Source organism: Pelodiscus sinensis, chromosome 9, assembly GCF_052426305.1.
Source record: "Pelodiscus sinensis isolate ZL-2025 chromosome 9, ASM5242630v1, whole genome shotgun sequence".
NCBI classification, from domain to species: domain Eukaryota; kingdom Metazoa; phylum Chordata; order Testudines; family Trionychidae; genus Pelodiscus; species Pelodiscus sinensis.
Window position 1 is genome coordinate 4,911,283 of NC_143060.1, and position 20,724 is coordinate 4,932,006.

General features: G+C 56.7%; 1 protein-coding gene across 2 annotated transcripts in view; it reads right to left on the reverse strand.

Moving 5' to 3' along the window:
• Window positions 1-17,966, reverse strand: part of POMGNT1 (protein O-linked mannose N-acetylglucosaminyltransferase 1 (beta 1,2-)) — a 31,834-nt gene extending 13,868 nt beyond the window's left edge. The window contains exons 1-11 of one of the 2 annotated variants that reach the window (XM_075935903.2): window positions 17,691-17,820; window positions 13,413-13,508; window positions 9,369-9,477; window positions 7,980-8,095; window positions 7,139-7,204; window positions 5,392-5,505; window positions 3,810-3,927; window positions 3,375-3,473; window positions 2,248-2,375; window positions 1,305-1,375; window positions 574-649 (exon numbers count right to left, since the gene is read on the reverse strand). In XM_075935903.2, the coding sequence (XP_075792018.1) occupies window positions 574-649; window positions 1,305-1,375; window positions 2,248-2,375; window positions 3,375-3,473; window positions 3,810-3,927; window positions 5,392-5,505; window positions 7,139-7,204; window positions 7,980-8,095; window positions 9,369-9,477 (897 nt within the window). In that variant the 5' untranslated portion in view covers window positions 13,413-13,508; window positions 17,691-17,820. Of the gene's footprint in view, window positions 1-573; window positions 650-1,304; window positions 1,376-2,247; window positions 2,376-3,374; window positions 3,474-3,809; window positions 3,928-5,391; window positions 5,506-7,138; window positions 7,205-7,979; window positions 8,096-9,368; window positions 9,478-13,412; window positions 13,509-17,690 lie in introns of both variants that reach the window. The other variant, XM_075935902.2, reaches the window with a different exon arrangement.
• Window positions 17,967-20,724: the final 2,758 nt, after the last annotated feature.

Sequence of the window (20,724 nt, forward strand, 5' to 3'; positions counted from 1 at the left end):
TTGCTGTCATGCCTGGCCACTCTCCACGTAATAGACTGGCCCCGGTGAAGTCCCTGTGGAATCGCTGGTTCATCTCACAGCTCGGAGACCGGGAGAAAGTGCTTCACGTTCGAGGATGAACGGGGCTCCCTTCCCAGCCCACAGCACAGCACCTCCCCACGCCCCTCAGTCCACCTCTGCTGCCTACTCGACGTGCTAGCCAGGACCGTTCGGATTGCTAATTCGGCAGGAGTGGGTCAGAGAGGGGACTTCAAAGGGCATCTGAGACCTCTCGCCCCCTGTTCCAGCCACAGGGCACTTTAAGGACGCAGAAAATAAAGTTATTTGAAGCAGGAGGCCCAGTTCTGGGCCCTGCCGCGCTTGGTGCTGTACAAAACAAATCCGTGGCCCTTCTCGATCCAAGCCGGAGACGAGAGACAACAGGCAGCGGCCTCAGCACATCAACAGCCCAACCGCTGTCACACGCAGACGCCCAACGGGAACACACCCACGAACCTGCTCCGGCTCGGCCCCTTGGGACAGATTCACAACCTCGCAAGGAGCCCCCCCATTCCCCCCCAAGGGAGATCTTACCTCATAATACCCATCGATGAAGACGGTGATCATCTGGGGGTTGACCCCCTGGGCCGACAGCAGGGACCGCAGCATCCTGGGGGCCAGGAGAGTGGAAATGGGTTTGGTCACAAGTGAACGCCATGGCAACGGGGGTGCCATGCAGCATCTCCTCTCAGACTGGGGGGGGGTGGGGAGGAAGGGGAACGGGCCTGACCAGACCCCTCCTCTCAGCCGACTCTGCCGGGGGCGGGTTAGACATTCCCCAGCTTGGAGAGGGTCTGAGGGGGGCGCCAAGATGAAACCTGGGCCACAGGTGCAGGAGATGGGTTCCACACTCCCGTGAGGCCTAGATCCGGGAGGGGTTGGGGCATGGTTGGCCCTTGCAAACCCAGACGCTGCCCCGTCCCAACGGCGAACGCCCCTCCCCGCGCACAGCTGGTCAGCAGGGAGGAGGCACAACCTCTGGCAGGCTAGACCGGGAACGAACCTGCTTCCAGGACAGCGCCACCCCCCGCCAGCTCCCTGGCGCAACAGCCACTCAGACGCCCTCGAAACACTGGGAAAGTGAAGACGCCGCACAGGGGGCCTCTCCTGCTACCACCACCAGAGCACCTGCCCCGGTTATTCCGAACCAGGCCTGGCCCTAGTGGCCCACCTGCACTAGCAGGGCTGGGTGGCTCTCCCAGGGCTTCCCCCGGCCCCAGATCTGCTGCTTTCCCCAGGAGGGCCCTCCCAGGCGCTGCGCTCACCTGTACAGGTAGTTGGGTCGGTTCCCTGCAATGACAGCCACCGGCACGTTAAAGACTTTGTTGTCCTGGAGCTGGAAGAGAAAAAGCATTGGAGAGAAGGGCTTTGGGAAGCCACCAGCAGCCCCCGATGACCACAGCCCCCCCAAGGGCGGGACTGGCCTGAGAACGCCAGTGAAGAGAAGGCAGAGAGAGCTGGAACAGCCACAAGGTTTAGGAGCCCTGCCCGCAGCCCAGAGAGCTCATGGGAGTCGTTTCAGTGCCCCTCTAGGCTTGAATCGGAGCAGAGACTCTCGCCCGCAAGACCCTGGCAGATCGAATGAGTCCACCAGTCCCTCTCGGACCCCTTCCCGCCCTGCCGAGCAGGGCTGGACGTGGGCCATGCTTGGCTGGCAGGCAGCTAGAGAAACTCTGGGGCTGCGGGACGTGGCACAGCGACTATTGAGGCCAGGTTGTCTCTTCAGGCCTGATCCCAGTCTGGTCAGAGCTGCCACGGGCGGCCTACCCCATGGGACAAGAGGGTGCTTCTAGCTGGAGTGTAACAGAGCCCTAGGCCGGCAGGGCCTCACAGGCCGCTGAACGCCATCTCCCCAGAGCTGGAGCGAAGCGTTACGGCCCACGGGCCGGGCACAGACGAGACGGAAGGGCCACGAGTGGCTGCAGAGAGCGTTTGCACCCTCGTGCCCTGGCCACTTTCTACAGCTCTCAAGCCCTTCCTTTGCGTGGCAGGCCTCCCTCCCAGAATGCACTTGGCGGCCATTTTCCAGCCCTGCCTGGGAATGGACGGGCAGGTGCATTCTGGGAGCAGGCGGATGTGATTTTGGCTAGAGCACTCCATAGACCGCTCAGTTTCCTGCGGGCATCCTGCCAGGTCGGGGCCACGCCCGGGGCCAGGGCTTTCCTCTCCCCCAGGGCAGGGCAGGGGGGTCCGGCGGCGGCCACTCACGGGCTCCGGGTTGAACTCGATGGGCGTGGGGTCCTTGCAGCTGCAGACGCTGCCGTAGCCTTCCACCTTGCTGCAGAACCTCCGCCGCCGGCGATTCAGCTCCGTGTCCGGCCAGCGGCACTCGGCGTCTGCAGGAGAATGGGAGACTCCCAAGTTCAGACCCTTGCTCCCGAGGGAGGGGGGTGGCCGCAGCCCACTCAGTGCCAGGGCTTCTGTGCCAGCGTCAGCCATCGCGCCGGGGGCTTGCCGCCTCTAGCGACGGACAGGCGGGCCGCAGGGATCTGGTGGCCACCCAGGCTGAGCGGATGCCAAATACGGTGCCGGGCACCCCGGCGCAAAGCCACGCCCGGGCACAGAAGGCCCAGGGAGCCGGAGCCATGCAGAAAGGAGGGCGCTTTGACTGGGATGGTCCCGAGACATTCCTTGCAACTGCAGTCACAAAGCGTCCCTTGGGAGCAGGAGGAGGAACCCCCGTCCGCTCTCTCCTCCCGTCAGCTGGGTGCTGGATTGTTACTGTAGGGCTGCCAAGAGCGATCACCAGATTTACAATGGACACCCCAGCTCCATTTTAAACCGCCAGTTTTGTACTCGCGAGGCCAGTGACCCAACAGCCCCCCAGAAAGGGCTCCGTTAGGACTGACATCATCCCCGACCACCCCCCTCCCCCGGGCAAACTCCCCACGGAGGGGCTGGCACACAGCAATGCCTCACCAGCTGGGCTCCCATGGCTCAGGGACCATATTTAGAGAGGGCCCTGGCTCCCCACAGAATCACAGAACCCCAGGGCTGGCAGAGACCTCGGGAGTCATCGAGTCCAGCCCCCTGCCCAAGGCAGGACCAACCCCAACTCCATCATCCCAGCCAGCACTGCCCCTCAATCATTTCTCATCTCCACATCGCCAGGTCCCCGGGTTTACAGGAGAATCCTGTTCCACTTCCCCCAACCCACCCGGAATGGGGGCTGAACTCGGACAGCTGGGTGCCAAGAGCTTTGTAAGGCAGAGTCGGAGTCTCCCCTCCGTCCCCAGCATCTGCTTTGCACACGCGCCCCCCCCCTTCCCCAAGCGAGGCACTGCAGTGGGGCACGGCACGCCCAGCTGCATCCTGCCCTCCCCCTGGTTCCCTACCTTCCACGGAGGTCAGCTGGACTTCGGTCTTCAGCAAGACAGGGTCCCCCCAGGCCGAGAGCGCCGGGGACTTGGAATGCTTCTCGCCGTACACCTCGCCTGTGGGGCGGATGCGCCGTCAGGGCCGGGCCGCTGCCGAACCGCGCTCGAGGCCCCACCGCACCCAGCCCCAGGACAGAGCCAGCCAGACCCCATGGGATGGCTTGGTACCGCTTCCCTCCAGGAACGGCAGGCGCCTAAGGAGGAGATGTCCCCATCCCCCAACCTGCCCCAGGGAGTAGGCCCCCATCATGGCCAAGCGCCTTGAGGGTGAGGAAGCGGTTTGAGAGACCCGGTTTGAGGGGGAGCCTTTTCCATCCAGTGCACAGGACCCCTAGACCCCTTCTCCATCCCTGCCCCTGCAGCCCCCGGGCCTGGCGGGAGCAGGACTCTCACCTCCTTTCTTCCCCACAAAGCTCCACATGTCCCGCCAGCTGAGGGACGAGGCCGCTTGGCTCCCCAAGGCCTTCAGGAGGCTCTTTGCCGGGTCTTTAAGGTGGAAGGAGCCTTCGTCCTGGAACGAAACAAAACCCGTCCTGAGGCGGCGCCTTCCCCGGCTCCGACCCGACGCGACGCCTCCCCCGCCGCAGCCCCCGGGGGCTTTCCGCCGTGCCCCTCTAGCTCCCGCCGGGGCTCCACGGATGCCCACCAACTGCACAGGGTTTCACCCCCCTGCGGACAGAGGGCGCGAGGCAGACTCGGGGGGGAGGGGAGGGAGAGTCGGAGGAGCCACCCTTTCCGACTCAGGAGCGTTGCCTCGCCAAGATCAGACAGACAGACAGACAGACAGACAGAGCCCCCGGGCTGCAGTCCCCTGGGTCAGACGAACACACTTCATCCCTTTGGAGAACGTCTCTTCCCAGCTATTTCCCACCCAATGCAGGTGACGCGGCACGTAAGTGCCCGCCAGAAATCAGACAACAGAACAGTTTCAATACAAGGGCACCGGGGTGGTTTGCACTCAGCGCCTTATGGAGAAGCAGTAGGCGCAGGATGCATTACGGGGCAGAAAATACACCCCTCCCCCCCAAACAAGAGTGAGACAAGAAGGCTGTGTCTAGACTGGCAAGTTTTTCTGCAAAATCATCTGCCTTTGCGGAACAACTTGCCAGCTGTCTACACTGGCCGCTTGAATTTCCACAAGAACATGGACGATCTCATGTAAGATCATCAGTGTTCTTGCGGAAATACTGTGCTGCTCCCGTTCGGGCAAAAGCCCTCTCGTGCAAATCATTTGCGCAAGAGGGCCAGTGTAGACAGCACAGTGCTGTTTTCTGCAAAAAAGCCCCGATGGCTAAAATGACGATTGGAGCTTTTTTGCCAAAAACTTTTCCGTTAAAAGCATTTCTGGAAAATCATGCCAGTGTAGACGTAGCCGAAAGGTATAAAAAAAGTGACAAAAGGGAGCCGGGGCGGGTAGAGTGTGTTACTCTCTTCCCACTCGTGGCGGTGGGAGACAGGAGTCACCCCATTCCGGTCAACAGCGCTACGCAGGGGTTACATGTAAATGTTGTTTTCACACAAGCACCCTTGTACTTTCTGCGCATGCACAGTCCCAGCAAAAGGGAATTTGGGAGGATGCCTACAAACAACAACTTAACAGTCCCTCTGCTGGAATGCTGAGACCACTACCCGCCACGCTGATCAGTCTGGATCCCCGGTTTCCATGTGCTTCCCTCTCGGTCTGCAACAGCTCAATGCCTCTGGTCTTATACTGAAATGTTAAATGCCCGGGGGCGGGGCCTGTTTCTGTTCTGTGTTTGTACAGCGCCCAGCACAGTGGGGGGTTGGGGGGGGGGGGGGGTCTGGCCCGGATTCTTGGTGTTCCCAGAATAGAATCGACAGTGTAAATCGGGAGGGGAACGGCGCTCGTTGTCAGACATACGCGGTGGAACGTTCACGAGACAAGACTGCAGGGAAGCAGAGCCGGCCTCAGCTCGCTTCCGTAACTCGAGCTGCGGTCCTCAGCCCCACCTACCTTAATGGAGAAGATCAAGATGCGGCCCCGGGCCACCATGTTGAGGAAAAGGACCATGGCTTCGTCCTCATGGGGCGAGTAGGTGTCGAACACCCGCTTGGCCATCACGTGCCCCTGCAGGGGTTCAAACACACCGGAGGGATGTCAACACCACCGTTAAAAAGAAGGTTCAACATTCTGGCTCACCAGGATCCCATGGGTAGGGGGCTGCTATAGCCCAGCCAGGTCGCTGGTTAACCGGTTACCAGTAATCATCAGCTGGTAAGGGTGATGCTTCCTGGTTAACTGGTTACTTGTTAACATCCCTAGCACAGCCTGCATGATGCACGTAGACCATGACCCCAGGCATCAATACTCCCTAGAACGCCTTACTGCGGCGGGGCGGGGCCAAATATACCGAGTCCTCCACTTCGGAAGGAGCAATCAATCAAATGTGTACTAAATGGGAAGGGACTGCCTAGGAAGGAGCACTGCAGAAAAGGATCGGGGGGAGGGGGGAGGGGATTACAGTAGATCATACTGTTGACTCATGTTTAGCTTGCAATGCTGTTGCCAAAAAAAAGCAAAAATTTCCCGCTGGGGGGCTTCAGTAGAAGTGTTGTGAGCAAGACACAAGAAGTAATTCTTCCATTCTCCTCAGGCCTCAAGCGGAGGGTTGTGTCCAGTTCTGGGCACCACATTTCAGAAAAAGAGGTGGGCAAAACGGGAGAAGTCCAGAGAAGAGCAACAAAAATGATTGTCTAGAAAACATGAGCTATGAGGGACGACTGAAAAAGAGAGAGAGGAAAAGAAACAAACAAAAAACCACGGGTTTGTTTAGTTTGGGGACGAGAAAACATGGTGGACATGGCAGCAGCTTCCAAGTAGGTAAAACAGTGGTGTCCAACCAGTTCTGAAGCAAAATGAACTAGTCACATTATTCTGAAAATGTACATAGTTGTGAACCAACTAGCCACACTCAACCAGCCAAATAGCCTAGAGTGTTGGACACCACTGATCTAAAAGGTTGTTACAAAGAAAAGGGAGAGAAAGTTGCTCTTTAATCTCTGAGGATAGAACAAGAAGCAATGGGCTTAAATTGCAGCAAGGGAGGTTTAGGTTGGACATTAGGAAAAACTTCTTAAGTGTCAGGGTGGTGAAACACTGGAATAAATTGTCTAGGGAGGTTGCGGAATATTCATCACTTGAAATTTTCAAAAGCAGGTTGAACAGACACCAGGCCAGGCTGGGCTAATTAGGCGATCCTAATTAAATCCCAATTAGAACAGGGGTCTGGCCTAGAGGAATTCTCTCGGTCCCTTCCAGGCCTATGATTCTAGGATTCACCAGGGGTGTCAGACGTGCATCCCGGCATGGAAAAAGGAGAGGCTGGTGGGCCATGACCCAATTGCTTTCGGGGGAAGAGGCAGTGTGGGGGGAGGGGGTTTGGTTCAGGTGCCCGTGCCCCCCACGTTTAGGGACCTTCATCATCCTAGTACACAAAACCTGAGTTCAGTCTGCACCCCAGGAGCCAAAGCCGCCCCGGACAATGGAACGACTCCCGTTGAAGTCCACGGCTCTACCTCCAGCCTACTTCCAACCATGGCTTCCCAAGCCATTCCCTCTGGGCTGTACTTTCGCCAGGCCGAGGCCCGTGCTACTGCAGGTCTATCGGTTGCTGCCAGCCCCTGGCACTTCGCTCCATGCATGGTGCACGCCCCGAGCAAGGAAGAGGGTCCCAGCCCCGCCCCACATCCGTGCCATTTACCGTAGCCTGATTTAACACAATGACATGGATCCCTCTGCCCTGCTCCCGAGCCTCATCTTCCAACACCTGCGGGAGGGGGGAAAACGTGATTATAGCCAGGAACCAGGTTTCCCTGGGTCACAGCTGCACCGACAGGGAGAATTCGCTGCACTTCAGAATTCTGGGTTCTCTGTGCTCCAGGAAGAGCTTTGGCCCAAGGGCCGGGGGATGGAGATCAGGTCTGTTCTGATATCACCCAGGCCGGTTCACCCGCCCTCAGGCTCCCGGGCCAGCCACTAGGGTTGCCAGGTGTCTGGTATTGTACCGGTATTTGCGCGCTCTGTCCGGTAAAAAAAACAGAAAATACCAGACACGTGCAATGGCCAGTATTTTCTGTTTTTTCCAGCTGTGCACTGGACGGAAGCCTGGCGTGGGCGGGGGAGCGGCTGGGAGTCCCAGCTGGGAGGCGGGGCCGCGATTGCTGCTGGGAGCCCTCAGTCAGTTGAGTGTGAGGAGGAGGGGAAGCCTCCTTGCTCGGGCATCGCCGGGAGCCAGCGCGGGACAGGCAGTCAGTCTGCCTCCCCACCGGCCGATTTGCTCACCCCCCGCTTTCCCGGCCAGCTGGTTCTCCCCCACTTCCCCTCCTGATCTCCCCCCCCCCCAATGAAGCATGCCTGGTTTTTTTGTTTTTTTTAAAGGACTACCTGGAAACCCCCAACAGATCCTTGGAGTCTTCCCCCCCCCCCCCCTTCACCCCCCGCAACAAAATTTTCTTGGTGTTTTTTTTTTCTGGGGGTGGGGGGCGGGGCGCCGTGTTCGGTATTTTTGTTTCAGCCACCTGGCAACCCTACCAGCCACTCACCGTCGTCCCGTCCACAGCCACGTAGACCTTCGACCGGCTGGAGTACACCTCGATGTCCAAGAGCTTCCGGCTGCTGGTGGGGCGGCGCGGGGTCTCCAGGTGCTGCACGCCTTCATCTAAGGGGAGAAGGGCACCCCCAGACTCAGCCCTGCCTGCACCCGTGTGGCTGGGCGTCAGGAGCAGCAGCCGGATCCCCAGGGTGGGTGAGATCCCCAACCGATTTGCACGCCACGCGTTCTATTTTGCCCCTCCCGACGGGCTGCAGCATCCCTCTTTACCAGCCTGGGGGGGAACGTTCTAAGCCACGTTCTTCCGACACGCCCACTCGACACAGCCCCTGGCGCCCGCGGGACCAGGAGGCAAACCTTGAGGACCTTCAGCTCTTTAAGTACTGCAGATAGATGAGAGAGCAAGGCAGCCCCTGCTATCACCGGTCCTTGCTCATTTGGGGTCTCAGTCCTGTTCTGGGTGGACAGGGGTCCACGTGGCCAGAGCCCCCACGGCTGGTGGTCTGAACCGAGCAGCCCAAGATGGAGAAGGGAGCCACGGCCGCCTTCCCAGAATGCCAGCTATTCCGGTACTTCTGGGAACGGCAGGGGCCCAGCTCTGCTGGCCTGGCTCGCATGGTGCATACAAGGGCATGCTACTCAGAGAACGCCATTTCGAGGAAGGCTATTGTTCCGCCCGCCCCACACCCTGGCTCTGCTATAGTCTCAATACCAGACAAGGGGGACACCACCAAAAAGAGAGGGCTGTCCAGCTTCACACAGGACGAATGGCCCACCAAGAATGAAACACTGTCTTTAGCAGTGTGCGGGGGGTTCCCTCAATGTTATGGCTAGGGCTGGTCAACCATGTTCCCATCAACAACGGTCTTTCCAGAAGAAAAGCGGGATTTCGGTTACACAATTCTCACACACACTGGAAAAAAAAAGTTTCAAGGTTTGCATCCAAACCACCAAATTCTTGAGAAGTGAAATATTTCAGGGCTGACATCCTGCCCCAGGGCCTGGTGGGAATTGTAGTCCTGTCTCCTCCCCTCCCTATTCTCTTCTGTGGGCTTGGCTCCCTAGGTAAACTACGTCTCCCATAATGCAACCACCTCCCGTTACCCTGAGGAGAGACCCTGGTGCACCATGGGAGATGTAGTCCTATAAGGAGCCTCACCCACAGAAGGGTGGGCACACAAGGCATCTGAAATACCATCCCCATGAGGCACAGCAGCAGCATTTCTAATGACAAATATTTTTGGTTTAGATTTTGTTTGCCAAAAAGTTGCCCCCCCCCTCCCGCCCCAGCCATGGAAAGTTTTAGCAAAGCCTGTTTTCTAGCCAGCTCTAGGTGCATTGACTGCCTGCTGCTGCCGTGACCCGGGCCCCTCCGACTCACCATAGTCTTGGGCAGACTCCTCCTCCTCCTCGCTGGCAGCTCTTCTAGTGTCCAAAATCAGCTTGATATTCACAATGACCGTCACAAGCAGGAAGAGGACGGCCCCCATCTGCAAGGCAAAAAGTTCTGGTCCCATTCCATGCCACACGGCGACATGCCAGGAAAAGATCGCCATAAGCTACACTGAGCCTCACAGACGATCTCCGGCAGCCATAGCTTTCCCTTCACATCTACTGGAAAGGGTGGCCTAGTGGCTTGGGTGTTTGCCTGGGACTTGACACACCCAAGTTCCATTCTCAGCTCTGCCACATGCTTCCTGTCAGACTTGGGCTCATCACTTAACTTTGCCTCAGTTTCCCCACCTGCACAATGGGGACTCTCCTCACAGAGGTGTGAAGAAAGAAGGAACCCCCACATTAGGAAAGAGTGAGGATGACAGGGAATTCGGCATTACACCTGCCCCGGAAGCCTGAACTCCCCATCCGCCCTGACTTACAATCTCTGAAGCGATTCATAGGCCCAAGTGGGCACCCTCAGGGGAGAGAGCCCTGTGGGCCGCACAGAGCGTCCCATCATCCAGCTACCTGGGATACTAGCGTCATGAGTGCGCCCGTCGGCAGGCAGACCTGTGAGGAGATAGAGGTCGCTATGGGAACTTCGAGGGTGTTCCCCACGTCAACCCCCTTCTCCTCTCCAGTGCAAGCACTAGCCCCGCACTCCCATCGGCTGGGAACCTGATGCCGGCTGCTTCTGGGGTGCAGCCTGGTCTGTGGTGCCAAGGACAAGCAGGAAGCTGCCTTACTCGTCTCTCCCCGCTGCAATGCTGCCCGGGAGCTGCTTGAGATAAACCCCTCCTGCCCCAGCACCGACCCCCCCCCACCAGCCTGAGTCCCCTCGCATGCCCCTAAGCTCCTCCTCAACCCCACCCCAAGCCCACACGCTAGTCACATTAGGTTGGGTCGCGGCATCAATTTTCTTCAACTGAGTCACGAGAGGAAAAAAAACCAAACCAAACCAAAAAAGCTTGAAACCCGCTGCCTTAACCTCACGGATGGAGGCCCGGAGGCTGCGGGTTCAAATCCCGGCACTGCCACGCTCCCTGCAGGAGCGCAGGCAAGTCGCACCATTACTCTCGCCACGGCGGCGTCTCCCCCCACCGCGTGGCACAGGAGGAAGCGAGCCCTGAACTGCCGAGGGCTACAGAGCCACCCACGGAGTCACAAAGGCGAGAACTCACGGACGGAGCCAATGGCGTTCCCGGGGAAGCCGGCCCCTCTGCCTCACCACAACGGGACAGAGCAGCCTGCCCGAGACCAGGGTCCCCTGCTCAGTTACCCACAGGGACGCCTGTGAAACCAGCGCGAGCGCTAGCTAGCATTGCGGGAGCCATCCGCCAGCGCACGAGTATTTACCACGGCAAGTCGGAAACCGACCAAGGGAAAAGGCCACTGGCTCAGGTCTAGCGCGTGCTCATCAGACAAAAGGGCCTAGATCCACCCAGCCATGTGGCCTCAGTCCTGCCTGGAATTGTGTTCTCGGACCGTGTGTGCGGGAGGAGGGGAGGTGAAGGGTTAAGCTCACCCTTAACAGGTGAGGCTTCCCAGCTATGGCTAATCGGTGGGAGATGCCCCCTGCCCTGCAAGGCCTGCCACGGGTGGGGGGGGGGGCACTCCAGCCCACCCAGAGCAGTCCATGTCCATGGGGAGGGGGTGCACCAAGCCCCACTTCCTACATTCCCCACATTTCATCAGTTAAACATCAGGTTTAAATGGATTAAACAGAATTTTACACCCCTAGCAGGGGTGGGAGGGCTGCTTGTTTCAATAGCTGGGTTCCACGACCCCCTTTCTACAGCTGGGTTCCACTACCCCTGTTTTTAGATCAAGGATGCTTGCCCCAACCGTTCAGGTATCTAAAAGGGAGTCACAAAGAGGAGGGAGAAAAATTGTTTTTCTTGGCCTCTGAGGACAGGACAAGAAGCAACGAGCTGAAACTACAGCAAGGGAGGTTGAGGTTGGACATTAGGAAACACTTCCTACCTGTCAGGGTGGTTAAACACTGGGATAAATTGCCCAGGGAGATTGTGCAATCTCCAGAGATATTTAAGAGCGGGTTGGACAGACACCTGTCAGGGATGGTCTAGAGGGTGCTTGGTCCTGCCGTGAGGGCAGGGGACTGGACTTGATGACTCTCGAGGGTCCTTCCAGTTCTAGTGTTCTGAGATTCTAGGATTCCTGCCCTATCCACGGTGCCTGCCCACGCTCAGACAAAAGGGGCCAGATCCACCCATCCACATGTCCTCAGTCCCACCTGGAATTCTGTTCTCTCAGACTGGGGCGCGGCGGAGGGGGAGCGGGGGGAGGGACATGCTTGAGTTTGATTACCATCTTCCTCACTAGATCAGAGGCGCTGTTTCTAGGAGCCAGGCTCTGAGGAAAGACAGCAGATTAAAAACCAATTCGTTGTTTGATGTTTCTTAACCCTGGTGAAAAGGAGCAGGCCAGGAACAGAATCTGCCTCTAGACACCCTCTCTCTCTGCGGCACCTTCTGTTCTTTTCACTGCAGCCCTGTTCTGACGCTTGCCCGGAGCTCTCCACCTACCAGAGGGAGCCTGCCCAGATTTCGTTATCGACGACAGCGTCATTACCTCGGTGCCGAAGAGCGTTTACACAGCAGCGCTGCACCGAGACCCATTCCCCGCCCGGGAAGGCTCATACACGCGCCACGTGTCCAGAAAGGCATGTTCCCGGCCACTCGGGCTGGGAGGGTGCCGAAGTTATAGATTAACAGCCACGCCGCAAGACAGAAGGGACTGCTGGTTACAATGAGCTAGAATAGCCACCCCGAGGGTTACATGCTGCTCATTACATCCATTACGGCGCTGCTTTTGGATGGCTGCAGGAGCAGGGGAAAAGGGCTTGGTTCACAGAGATGCAGCATGGTCCAATAAACACGACCTATCCAAAGCCATAGTCCATTTCAGTCCATTTCACAGTCATAGGCTTGTAAATACACATGCATTTCACAGTGTCACCTATTTAAATTGTGCAGTATTGTCACCATAAGGGTCCCAGCTGAAAATGGGACCATGGAATGGGGGTGCTGCAAGGCTAGAGAGTGTGGGGGGGGGGGATGTCACAGTTTTGTGCTGCTGCTGCTGCTGACGGCGGTGCTGCTGCCTTCCGAGCTGGGTTCCCGGCCAGAAGCCGCAGAGCTTCTTGTAGCCAAGAGAGGTTTCCGGAGATGGGTGACACGCAGCCTTGAGAGAAGCCTGTGTGGAAGGGGAGGAAGTCCTGTGTGGAAGGGGAGGAAGGGCAAGGAGAACACAAAATGAGCCCCCATCTGGGGCATCCTCAGTTCAAGATCCAGAGTGTGGTAATGAAAGGCACGTATGTGGGGATGTCTGACCACAGCGGCTCCCTCACCATAGGGTGCTGGGTAGTCACCGACCTCAGAGGCCAGCCCTGCTCCCCCCGCCCAATTGATAACTTCCTCTCATCCCATGCCATCCTCACATCTGCACCGCTGTTAGCACGGACACGGGCTTCACAGCTGGGATCCTGCCCAGCAACAGCTGCTCTCCGGCCCCCTGGCTGTGAAAGCTGGTCTCCCCCAGTGACATGCGGCTAACGTAGGGGAGAGATCAGATTTCACGGCCCGTGACACATTTTTCCACGGCCGCGAATTGGGCAGGGCCCCACGAATCGGGGTCAACGACGGACAATGCGAAGGGGAAGGAGAGGCTGAGAGAGCAGCCAGCAAAGGCTTCGCAGGTCTCGGATACAGCCCGTGTCTCTTTCCCCTGTCACGAAAGTGCTTCTTAAAAATGGCCCACGTGGTCCACTATGATCAGAACATGCCTGGCTCAGAGCTGGCCATTTGCTTTATCTACAAATAGAAACAGCTGCAAAGCTTCCCACATGTCCCATACGGGAGGAACTATTGTTAAATTCCCAGGCCCTGTATTCGGGTTATAGATTAGCCACGGCTTCTCAATACCTACTATCAATTTTAGAGAGTCTGTCTGTTCAAGAACTACTCACCGGTAAAAGCTGGGACCATCAAGTTCCGTACACAGCTTCCTCAACAGATCTTAAAGAAAGGTCAGGATTTGGTTGTGCCAGGACAGTGGGATGTGCCTGGAATGGGATTGGTGCTCTTAAAACCATACAGAAGAAAGACAGAGTCACCAAATCATGTACGAACAACGAAAAGTCCTGCGGCACCTTATAGACTAACAGATTTATCGGCACATAAGCTTTCGTGGGCAAAGACCCACTTCGTCAGATGCTGTTCCAAAACATCTGTTAGTCTCTAAGGTGCCACAGGACTTCTCGTTGTTCTTGAAGATTCAGACTAACACGGTTACCCTTCTGATACAAATCACGTACAGTCCGCCAGAAGATCCCAGTGACACAACCCAAGTTGGACAACAGCGTTACAGGCAAACAATACGTCCCTTCCACAGGGATGGGAAAAAAAATTAGTCAGAGGATTCCAGACTCCATGAGGAGTGGCTTGAGGGAACAGGAATCTGGTGTGCAGAAGCACCAATTTACACCCACAAGGCCCAAGGGCACTCCACTTGGGCTGCTGGAAAGAGGCCACTTCTGAAAAGCTGCACCATTTGACCCCATGCCACCCTCAAGCGTTCAAAAGCAGGGAATCAGGCCCCAAGCACTTACAAGATTGCCTTGATAAATAAATACATTTTTAAAACAGATTGGGTAGGGTTGCCAGATGGTTTCTGAAAAAAAACAACAAAAAAAGGGACCCCGAGAGTTGTTAAGAAAAAAACTAAACAAACAAATTAAAAAAAAAAAAACAGCATGGCCCCTTTAAGAAATGCTTTTGAGGCTCTTTGGCCCTAACAGGCTGCCGCCCGCCATCTTGCCTCCCTGTGTGGGGCCGGACAGCTCCCCCGGTAAGCACTAGGGTTACCAGGTTGCCTCTGTATTGAGCTGGACAGCCTGGCTGCATCTAGACTGGCAAGTTTTTCCACAAAAGCAGCCACTTTTGCGAAAAAACTCACCAGCTGTCTACACTGGCCGCTTGATTTTGCACAAAAGCACTGACGTTCTACTGTCCGAAATCAGTGCTTCTTGCGCAAATGCTTTGACGTTCCCGTTTGGGCAAAAGCCCTTTTTCGGAAATGTTTTTGCGCAAGAGGGCTAGTGTAGACAGCTAAAAACTGTTTTGTGCAAAAAAGCCCCAATGGCGAAAATGACGATTGGGGCTTTCTTGCGCAAAACCGCATCTAGATTGGCACAGGTGCTTTTCCTACAAAAAGTGCTTTTGCGGAAAAGCGCCCGTGCCAATCTAGTCGCTCTTTTCCGCAAATGCTTTCCATGAAACTTTTCCATGAAAAGCATTTGCGGAAAATCATGCCAGTCTAGACGGAGCCCCTAAGATATTCACCTCCTGGCTGGGAAACTTTAAAAAAAAAAAAAGAGTACTGGACATTTTAGGTGTCCAGTATTTTCTGAATGTTTTTACTGGAAGGTGGTGAAAATACCAAACTGTACAGTTCAATACCAGACACCTGGCAAGCCTAGATTTGGGTTGTTTGCATGGGGCTTCTGGGTTTTGTGTCTTTAGGGGCTCTGTTTTCCAGCTCTTCTCTGCAAGCACAGAGGCTAGAAACGTCGCGCGTTAAAAAAAGTGAGAGTCTTGGAGCCGTGGCGGAAAAAAAAAAAAAAAAAAGGCACCAGCACCAAATATTCTAAGGCCCATGCTCAGAGAACTGTAAGAGCCACTCTTCCTACACAAACAGCCCAGACACAAGCTCCCTGACTTACCCGGCGTGGCTTGGGTCCTTAACTCAATTCATTTTTGGAGAAAAGGTCCATCCTCCATTTGAATCACTGCTCTGGGGTAGGGATGGGGGTGAGGGGTGCAGGCTGCCCTGAGGACAACCCCAGTCCTCTCTCACCACAGCAGCTCGGGGCTCCAGCTGGCACAGCAGGGGACGGGCACATGTCCCCTGGGTGGGTCGAATCCATGTTCTTCTGCCTCCTGCCCTCCCAGCCAGAGTGAGGAATGCAGCAAACTCTGCACTTTCCCTTCACTCCCTGACAAAGGGAAACAGCAATGTTGCCATATGAATCGGGAGATGGAGGGGGGGAAGGGGACGGGGACTTCAGCCTCCCTAAGGGCTGGGGTAGTTCTGGACAAGTGGGGGTGCCCCTAGCCAGCCCCTTTCACCTGCCTGGTGATTCTGTCTCTTTTCTGTATGGTTTTAAGAGCACCAGTCCCATTCCAGGCACACCCCATTGGCCTGGCACAACCAAATGCCTGACCTTGCTTTAAGATATGATAAGAGGAAGCTGCACATGGGGTGTTGCTGTTTAGGAAGAGATCCCGCACAAACGGACACTCAAATATACAGCAGGTAAATTTTACAAACAAGATTAATGAGGCGTTTACAGTCAAAACTTAGTTCTGCTAAGAAAGGGCTACCCAAGGCCCTTGCAGCGCTGAAAACCTCTAGCCTGGTCGCACAGAGGACCACACAACGAAAGACTCACTGGTTCTAGTTTCCCTAGCCAATACACAGCGGAGAGCCAACAGGAGTGAGTCTCACAAGGCTTTCCCCCACAAGCCAAATGCAGAGCTAGAACTCACAACCAGGCACCTAGTAAGTCCACCCTCCCCTCCAGGAAATATTGCAGGGCGTCCTGGCTATACATCCAAGATCCGTTCTAAAATCTGTGGGGCTGTGTCTACACCGGGCCACTTATTCCAGAAAATAAGCCGCTTTTCCGGAATAACGTGCAAGCTGTCTACACTGGCCGCTTGCTTTTCCGGAAAAGCAACGACGATCTACTGTAAAATTGTCAGTGTTTTTCCGGAAAAACTATGCTGCTCCCGTTCGGGCAAAAGTCCTTTTCCAGAAAAACTGTTCTGGAAAAGGGCCAGTGTAGACAGCACAGATTTCTTTTCCGCAAAAAAGCGAAAATGGCGATCGGGGCTTTTTTCTGGAAAAGTGCGTCTACATTGGCCACAGACGCTTTTCCGCAAAAAGTGCTTTTCCGGAAAAGCATCCTGCCAATGTAGACGTGCTTTTTCCGGAAATACTTATAACAGAGAACTGTTCCGTTTTAAGCATTTCCGGAAAAGGGTGCCAGTGTAGACTTAGCCCATCTGTCTATAACTGATCTCCTCCCCTGTATTTCAACTCTTCCTTAGATGCTCTAAAATCCCACGAGAGAGGCTCTTCTGCTATTTCCATCCTAGTTGGAAGGTTCAGAATGATATTTCTGCAAGATCTGTAGCCCCCTCACTCCAATGTCTGCTAGTTCAGGGAAATCACTGGATGGTGGGGTGTGCTTCTCCACCAGTGTTCCCTCTAACCTGATGTTTCTTAAACTGTGTTCCGGGATACACTGGTGTGCCGTGAGGTGTCTACACTGGCCCTTGAATTTCCGGAAAAGCAACGATGCCCTACTGTACAAAATCAGCCGCTATTCCGGAAAAACTATTCTGCTCCCGCTCGGGCATAAGTCCTTATTCCGGAACACTGTTCCGGAAAAGGACCAGTGTAGACAGCCCAGTGGGCTTTTCCGGAAAAAAGCCCCGATCGCGAAAATGGCAATCGGGGCTCTTTTCTGGAAAAGCGCGTCTACATTGGCCACAGACGCTTTTCCGGAAAAAAAGCTTTTCCGGAAAAGCAGCCTGCCAATGTAGATGCTCCTTTTCCGGAAAAACTGAAAACGGAATAGTATTCCGTTTTAAGCATTTCCAGAAATTCATGCCAGTGTAGACACAGCCTGGCTGTATAGCAAGACGACATCAAGTGGGGAATTCCCCCCCCCCCCCCCCGTCGGACTTCCATTTGCGCAAACTGTTGTGGGATTTTTTTTTTGCAAGACGTAAGAGCGGGGAATGGGAGGACTTAACACATCAGATCCTACAAGTGTCAACGATGTTCGTGCAGGATGGATGTTTACCAGGGCAACTTCTAGCAGGGATGCCCTATATTTCAGACTTGCTAAGCTGTGCAGGCCTGGTAATCAACAGCATCTAGCCACAGGTGAAATCGATGAAGGTCCCCTCTGTCTGCAGGAAAAAGATCTTTCTTGGGCACTTGCCATAGCTAGAGGAGGGTTTGACTCGTTCCATTCTACCTTGTAAGGGTGAAACACAATGCGGGTGGCTTCTCAAAGGACAATTTATTCTCTTCCCCTGCGTTAGGTCACAAGGCGGCAGCATCTGCAGCCCGACACAGACGCCATAATCCATGGGGCTTTGCAAGTTTATCTTCTCTAATCCCTGCCTCTCTCTCCGCCCCGGCATGATTCGCATTACTCCAGGGCACTCACCTGGCACAGCCGCCGGACGGCCCTCTGGTTCATCAGCTTGTACTTCCAGGCCAGGTACCAGCTCCGGTTTTTCCGCGGGACAAACTGTTTGGCTGGAGCGTTGGGTTTCCACTCATCCATTATCACGGGGCGAGGAAGAGGGGGGAAAGGAGCGGGAGGGGACAGCTGTCAGGATCTGGTAGGTTCTGGTCCCATTCCTTCGAGGGTCCTTGCTGAGACAGGATCAGCACTAGTAAGACCTGCGGTTGAACAGGATGGGGTGAACTCCTCCACTCGCTCCCAGCCTGATGTTCAGTGGAGCCAACATCAGAGCAAGAATCGGGCCCCTAGCACGCGGACTCCGGAGCCAGGGCTGCGATCAGCCGACAGGCAGCAGCAGCGCTCGGTGCAGGGGCTTGCTCACGGAGCAGAGCTTTGTCCCTGTGCCACCAGTTGCAACCTGGCACAAGCAGGTAGCGACCTAGAGCCATTTCCTGGCCTCCGTGGAGCCAGCTGGCGGCTTCACTCCAGTTCCTAAATGGAACCGGCATCCGCAGCATGGACAGCAGCACTGCAGCTGGCCAGCAGGAAACCCAGACAGCCTCAATGGGGCCTGGAAAGCCAGCTCGGCCCAGCCCCTCACCTGGGGCATTAGCGAAGGGTAAAAACCCTCTTGCACCGTCCCGCCCCACACTGCCCTGGGGGCTCATGGAGAATTTCACACCATGCCAGGGGAGCCTTTAAACTCCCCACGGTGTCACACGCACTAGACCGGATCGGGGATCACAGGGGGGCACAGCACCCCCGAACTCTCTGCTCCCCTTTAACACCCATAGGGAATCCACAGGCCAGGATACGGGGCGGGGCGGGGGGGGGCTGAGATCTCCCTGGGGGGGGGTGCAAATCCCAAGCGAGTTGGGCCTGTGCGGGTGTGTGGAGAGAAGGGGGGGGGGGTTAGGGGAACCAGCAAGGGGATCCACTAGCCCAGAGCCCCCCCCAGTGCTTGGGAGAGGGGAAAAACTGGGGGGGGGCGCCCCCTCCCTGCACCAATCCCTCCCCCGCCCCTTTCCAGCGGAAGCGGAACAGGGATGGCTACAATGTAGCAGCGGGCAGAGGCCGATCCTGGGATCGCAGCGCCCGGGAGGAGAGGGGGGGGCTGGTACTTACGGGGGGGGGGGGGGGGGGCTGCACCGTGCGGGCGGGGCCGCTCTCAGGGGCGAGCCCGGAGTCGCCTCCCGCCGCAGCCGCTCGGGCAAGGCTGAAATTGACGCGCCCGCCCGCTTCCGGCGGCTGAGCAGCGAGCAGGCTGCTCTTAAAGGGGAAAGCTGCGGGACAGGGAGGAGCCCGGGCCGGGGGGGGGTCCCTTCCGTCCCACGTGCCCCCCCCCACTTTGGGGCTCCACCCAGCGGCTCAGAGCCCCCCCCCCCCCCGGCCAATCCCCACTCGCTCCTTGCGCTGTCTGAGCCCAGAGCCTCGCCTCGCTGAAGAAAATCTAATGGGGAAGGAATTCGCTCCCATTGCGCTGTGTGTCATGAGCCCTGTACTGCACGCGGAGATTTCCCTGGAGCGCAGAATGCTCAGCACAGCTGTCGTCTGAGCGATATACAAAAGCAAAGCGGTAGCATTATATATCCCCGGCTGTGTATTGTTGTGGGGTTTTTTTTTAACAGGCAAACTGAGGGGCAGAGGTGGGGAGTCATTTGCTGAAGATCCCCCCCCAGCAAGCCAGAGGAGTAGAAGCCAGGCCTCCAGCAGGGTAGCCAGGCCAGATCGGATATATGTGTTTGTGTGTGTGTGTGTATACACACTCATCTGCTATGTTTAGAAGGGTGACTGCTGCTTTTATTTTGGATGACTGTAGGCGCCACTGTCCAGTCACATGGGGGAAGGGAAAGGTCACAACATAAGGACTGGGGCTCCCCCTTTAATAAAAGGGTAGCCATGGCACAGTGGAGACTTTGAACCCCCTATGGCCTGGGAGCCCCCCAGCTTGCCTGGATCCAGCCTGCGAGGCTCAGGGTCCGTCTCCCCCCCAGCACTGGGGAATCCATGTGCCAGCTTTCCTGCTGCTCCACCATGGGAAGGGGCATACAAATCTACTAGGCTCCCCCCCCCCCGCCCCAGGCTCTGGTGTGCAAGGGGAATGTGGGGAGGGTCTTTCTCCGTCCCAGTTGGGGATCACGTCAGGGAGGGGCTGGTTTTCCTTTTTTGCTTCTCACTTGTGTGCGGCCCCCGACTGATTTTTCTGAGGGTCAGCGGCCCCCGACCCAACACCGGTTCCCCGCCCCCGATGTAGGGGATCTGTGTTCTTTTCCCTTCAAAGGACTGACTCAGGCGCCAACCCTGCTACAGGACTGCACGGGGGCTTACCCAGGACAACTCGTGGGGCCGGCACTTTGCTCCCCTCCGAAGGACAGAGCGTCCCAGCGAGCCGTGTGTAGAAGCTCGCTCTGCTGAACGCCCACGGCCTTTGGGAGGGGCTGTTATTCCCCTCAGCCATCCCGGCCCTGCTCCCGATCGGGGGATCCCTGTGGGCCCCCCCGAAAGCAATTTGCAGCTCTGATCAGGACTGCAATGCAGCAGCAGCTTTCATCCCCCTTGGCACCAGCTGGCAGTTACCTGAGGTAGCCCAGGGTCTCTCTCCCCACAGGACGGTGTAGCTCTCTGTGAGGGGCACCCCTGGCTGTGATCACACCCCGCCCCCAAGCACGCAGGCGTCTCCCGGGCCCAGAAGGCAGATCACTGCTTTCCTGTCCCCTGCAATCTCGTTGCGACAGAGGGCATGGTTACAGGGAGGCAGGGTGGCCTAGCCCATAGCCCCCAGGACTGCGGGATTCTGCCACAGACTGCCCATGTGACTTTGGGCCAGTTGCTTCCCCGCTCTGTGCCTCAGTTTCCCCTCCTGTAAAACGGGGACACCGCTAGCAAAGGGCTTGGGTAATCTAGGGATGAGGCATGCTAGAGACGAGCCAAGAGTTCTCCCTGCGGTGGGTCACGCTATTTGTCAGCACAACTCACTCTGTCCGTGGGCCGGGCCTTGAACTCACGACCAGTC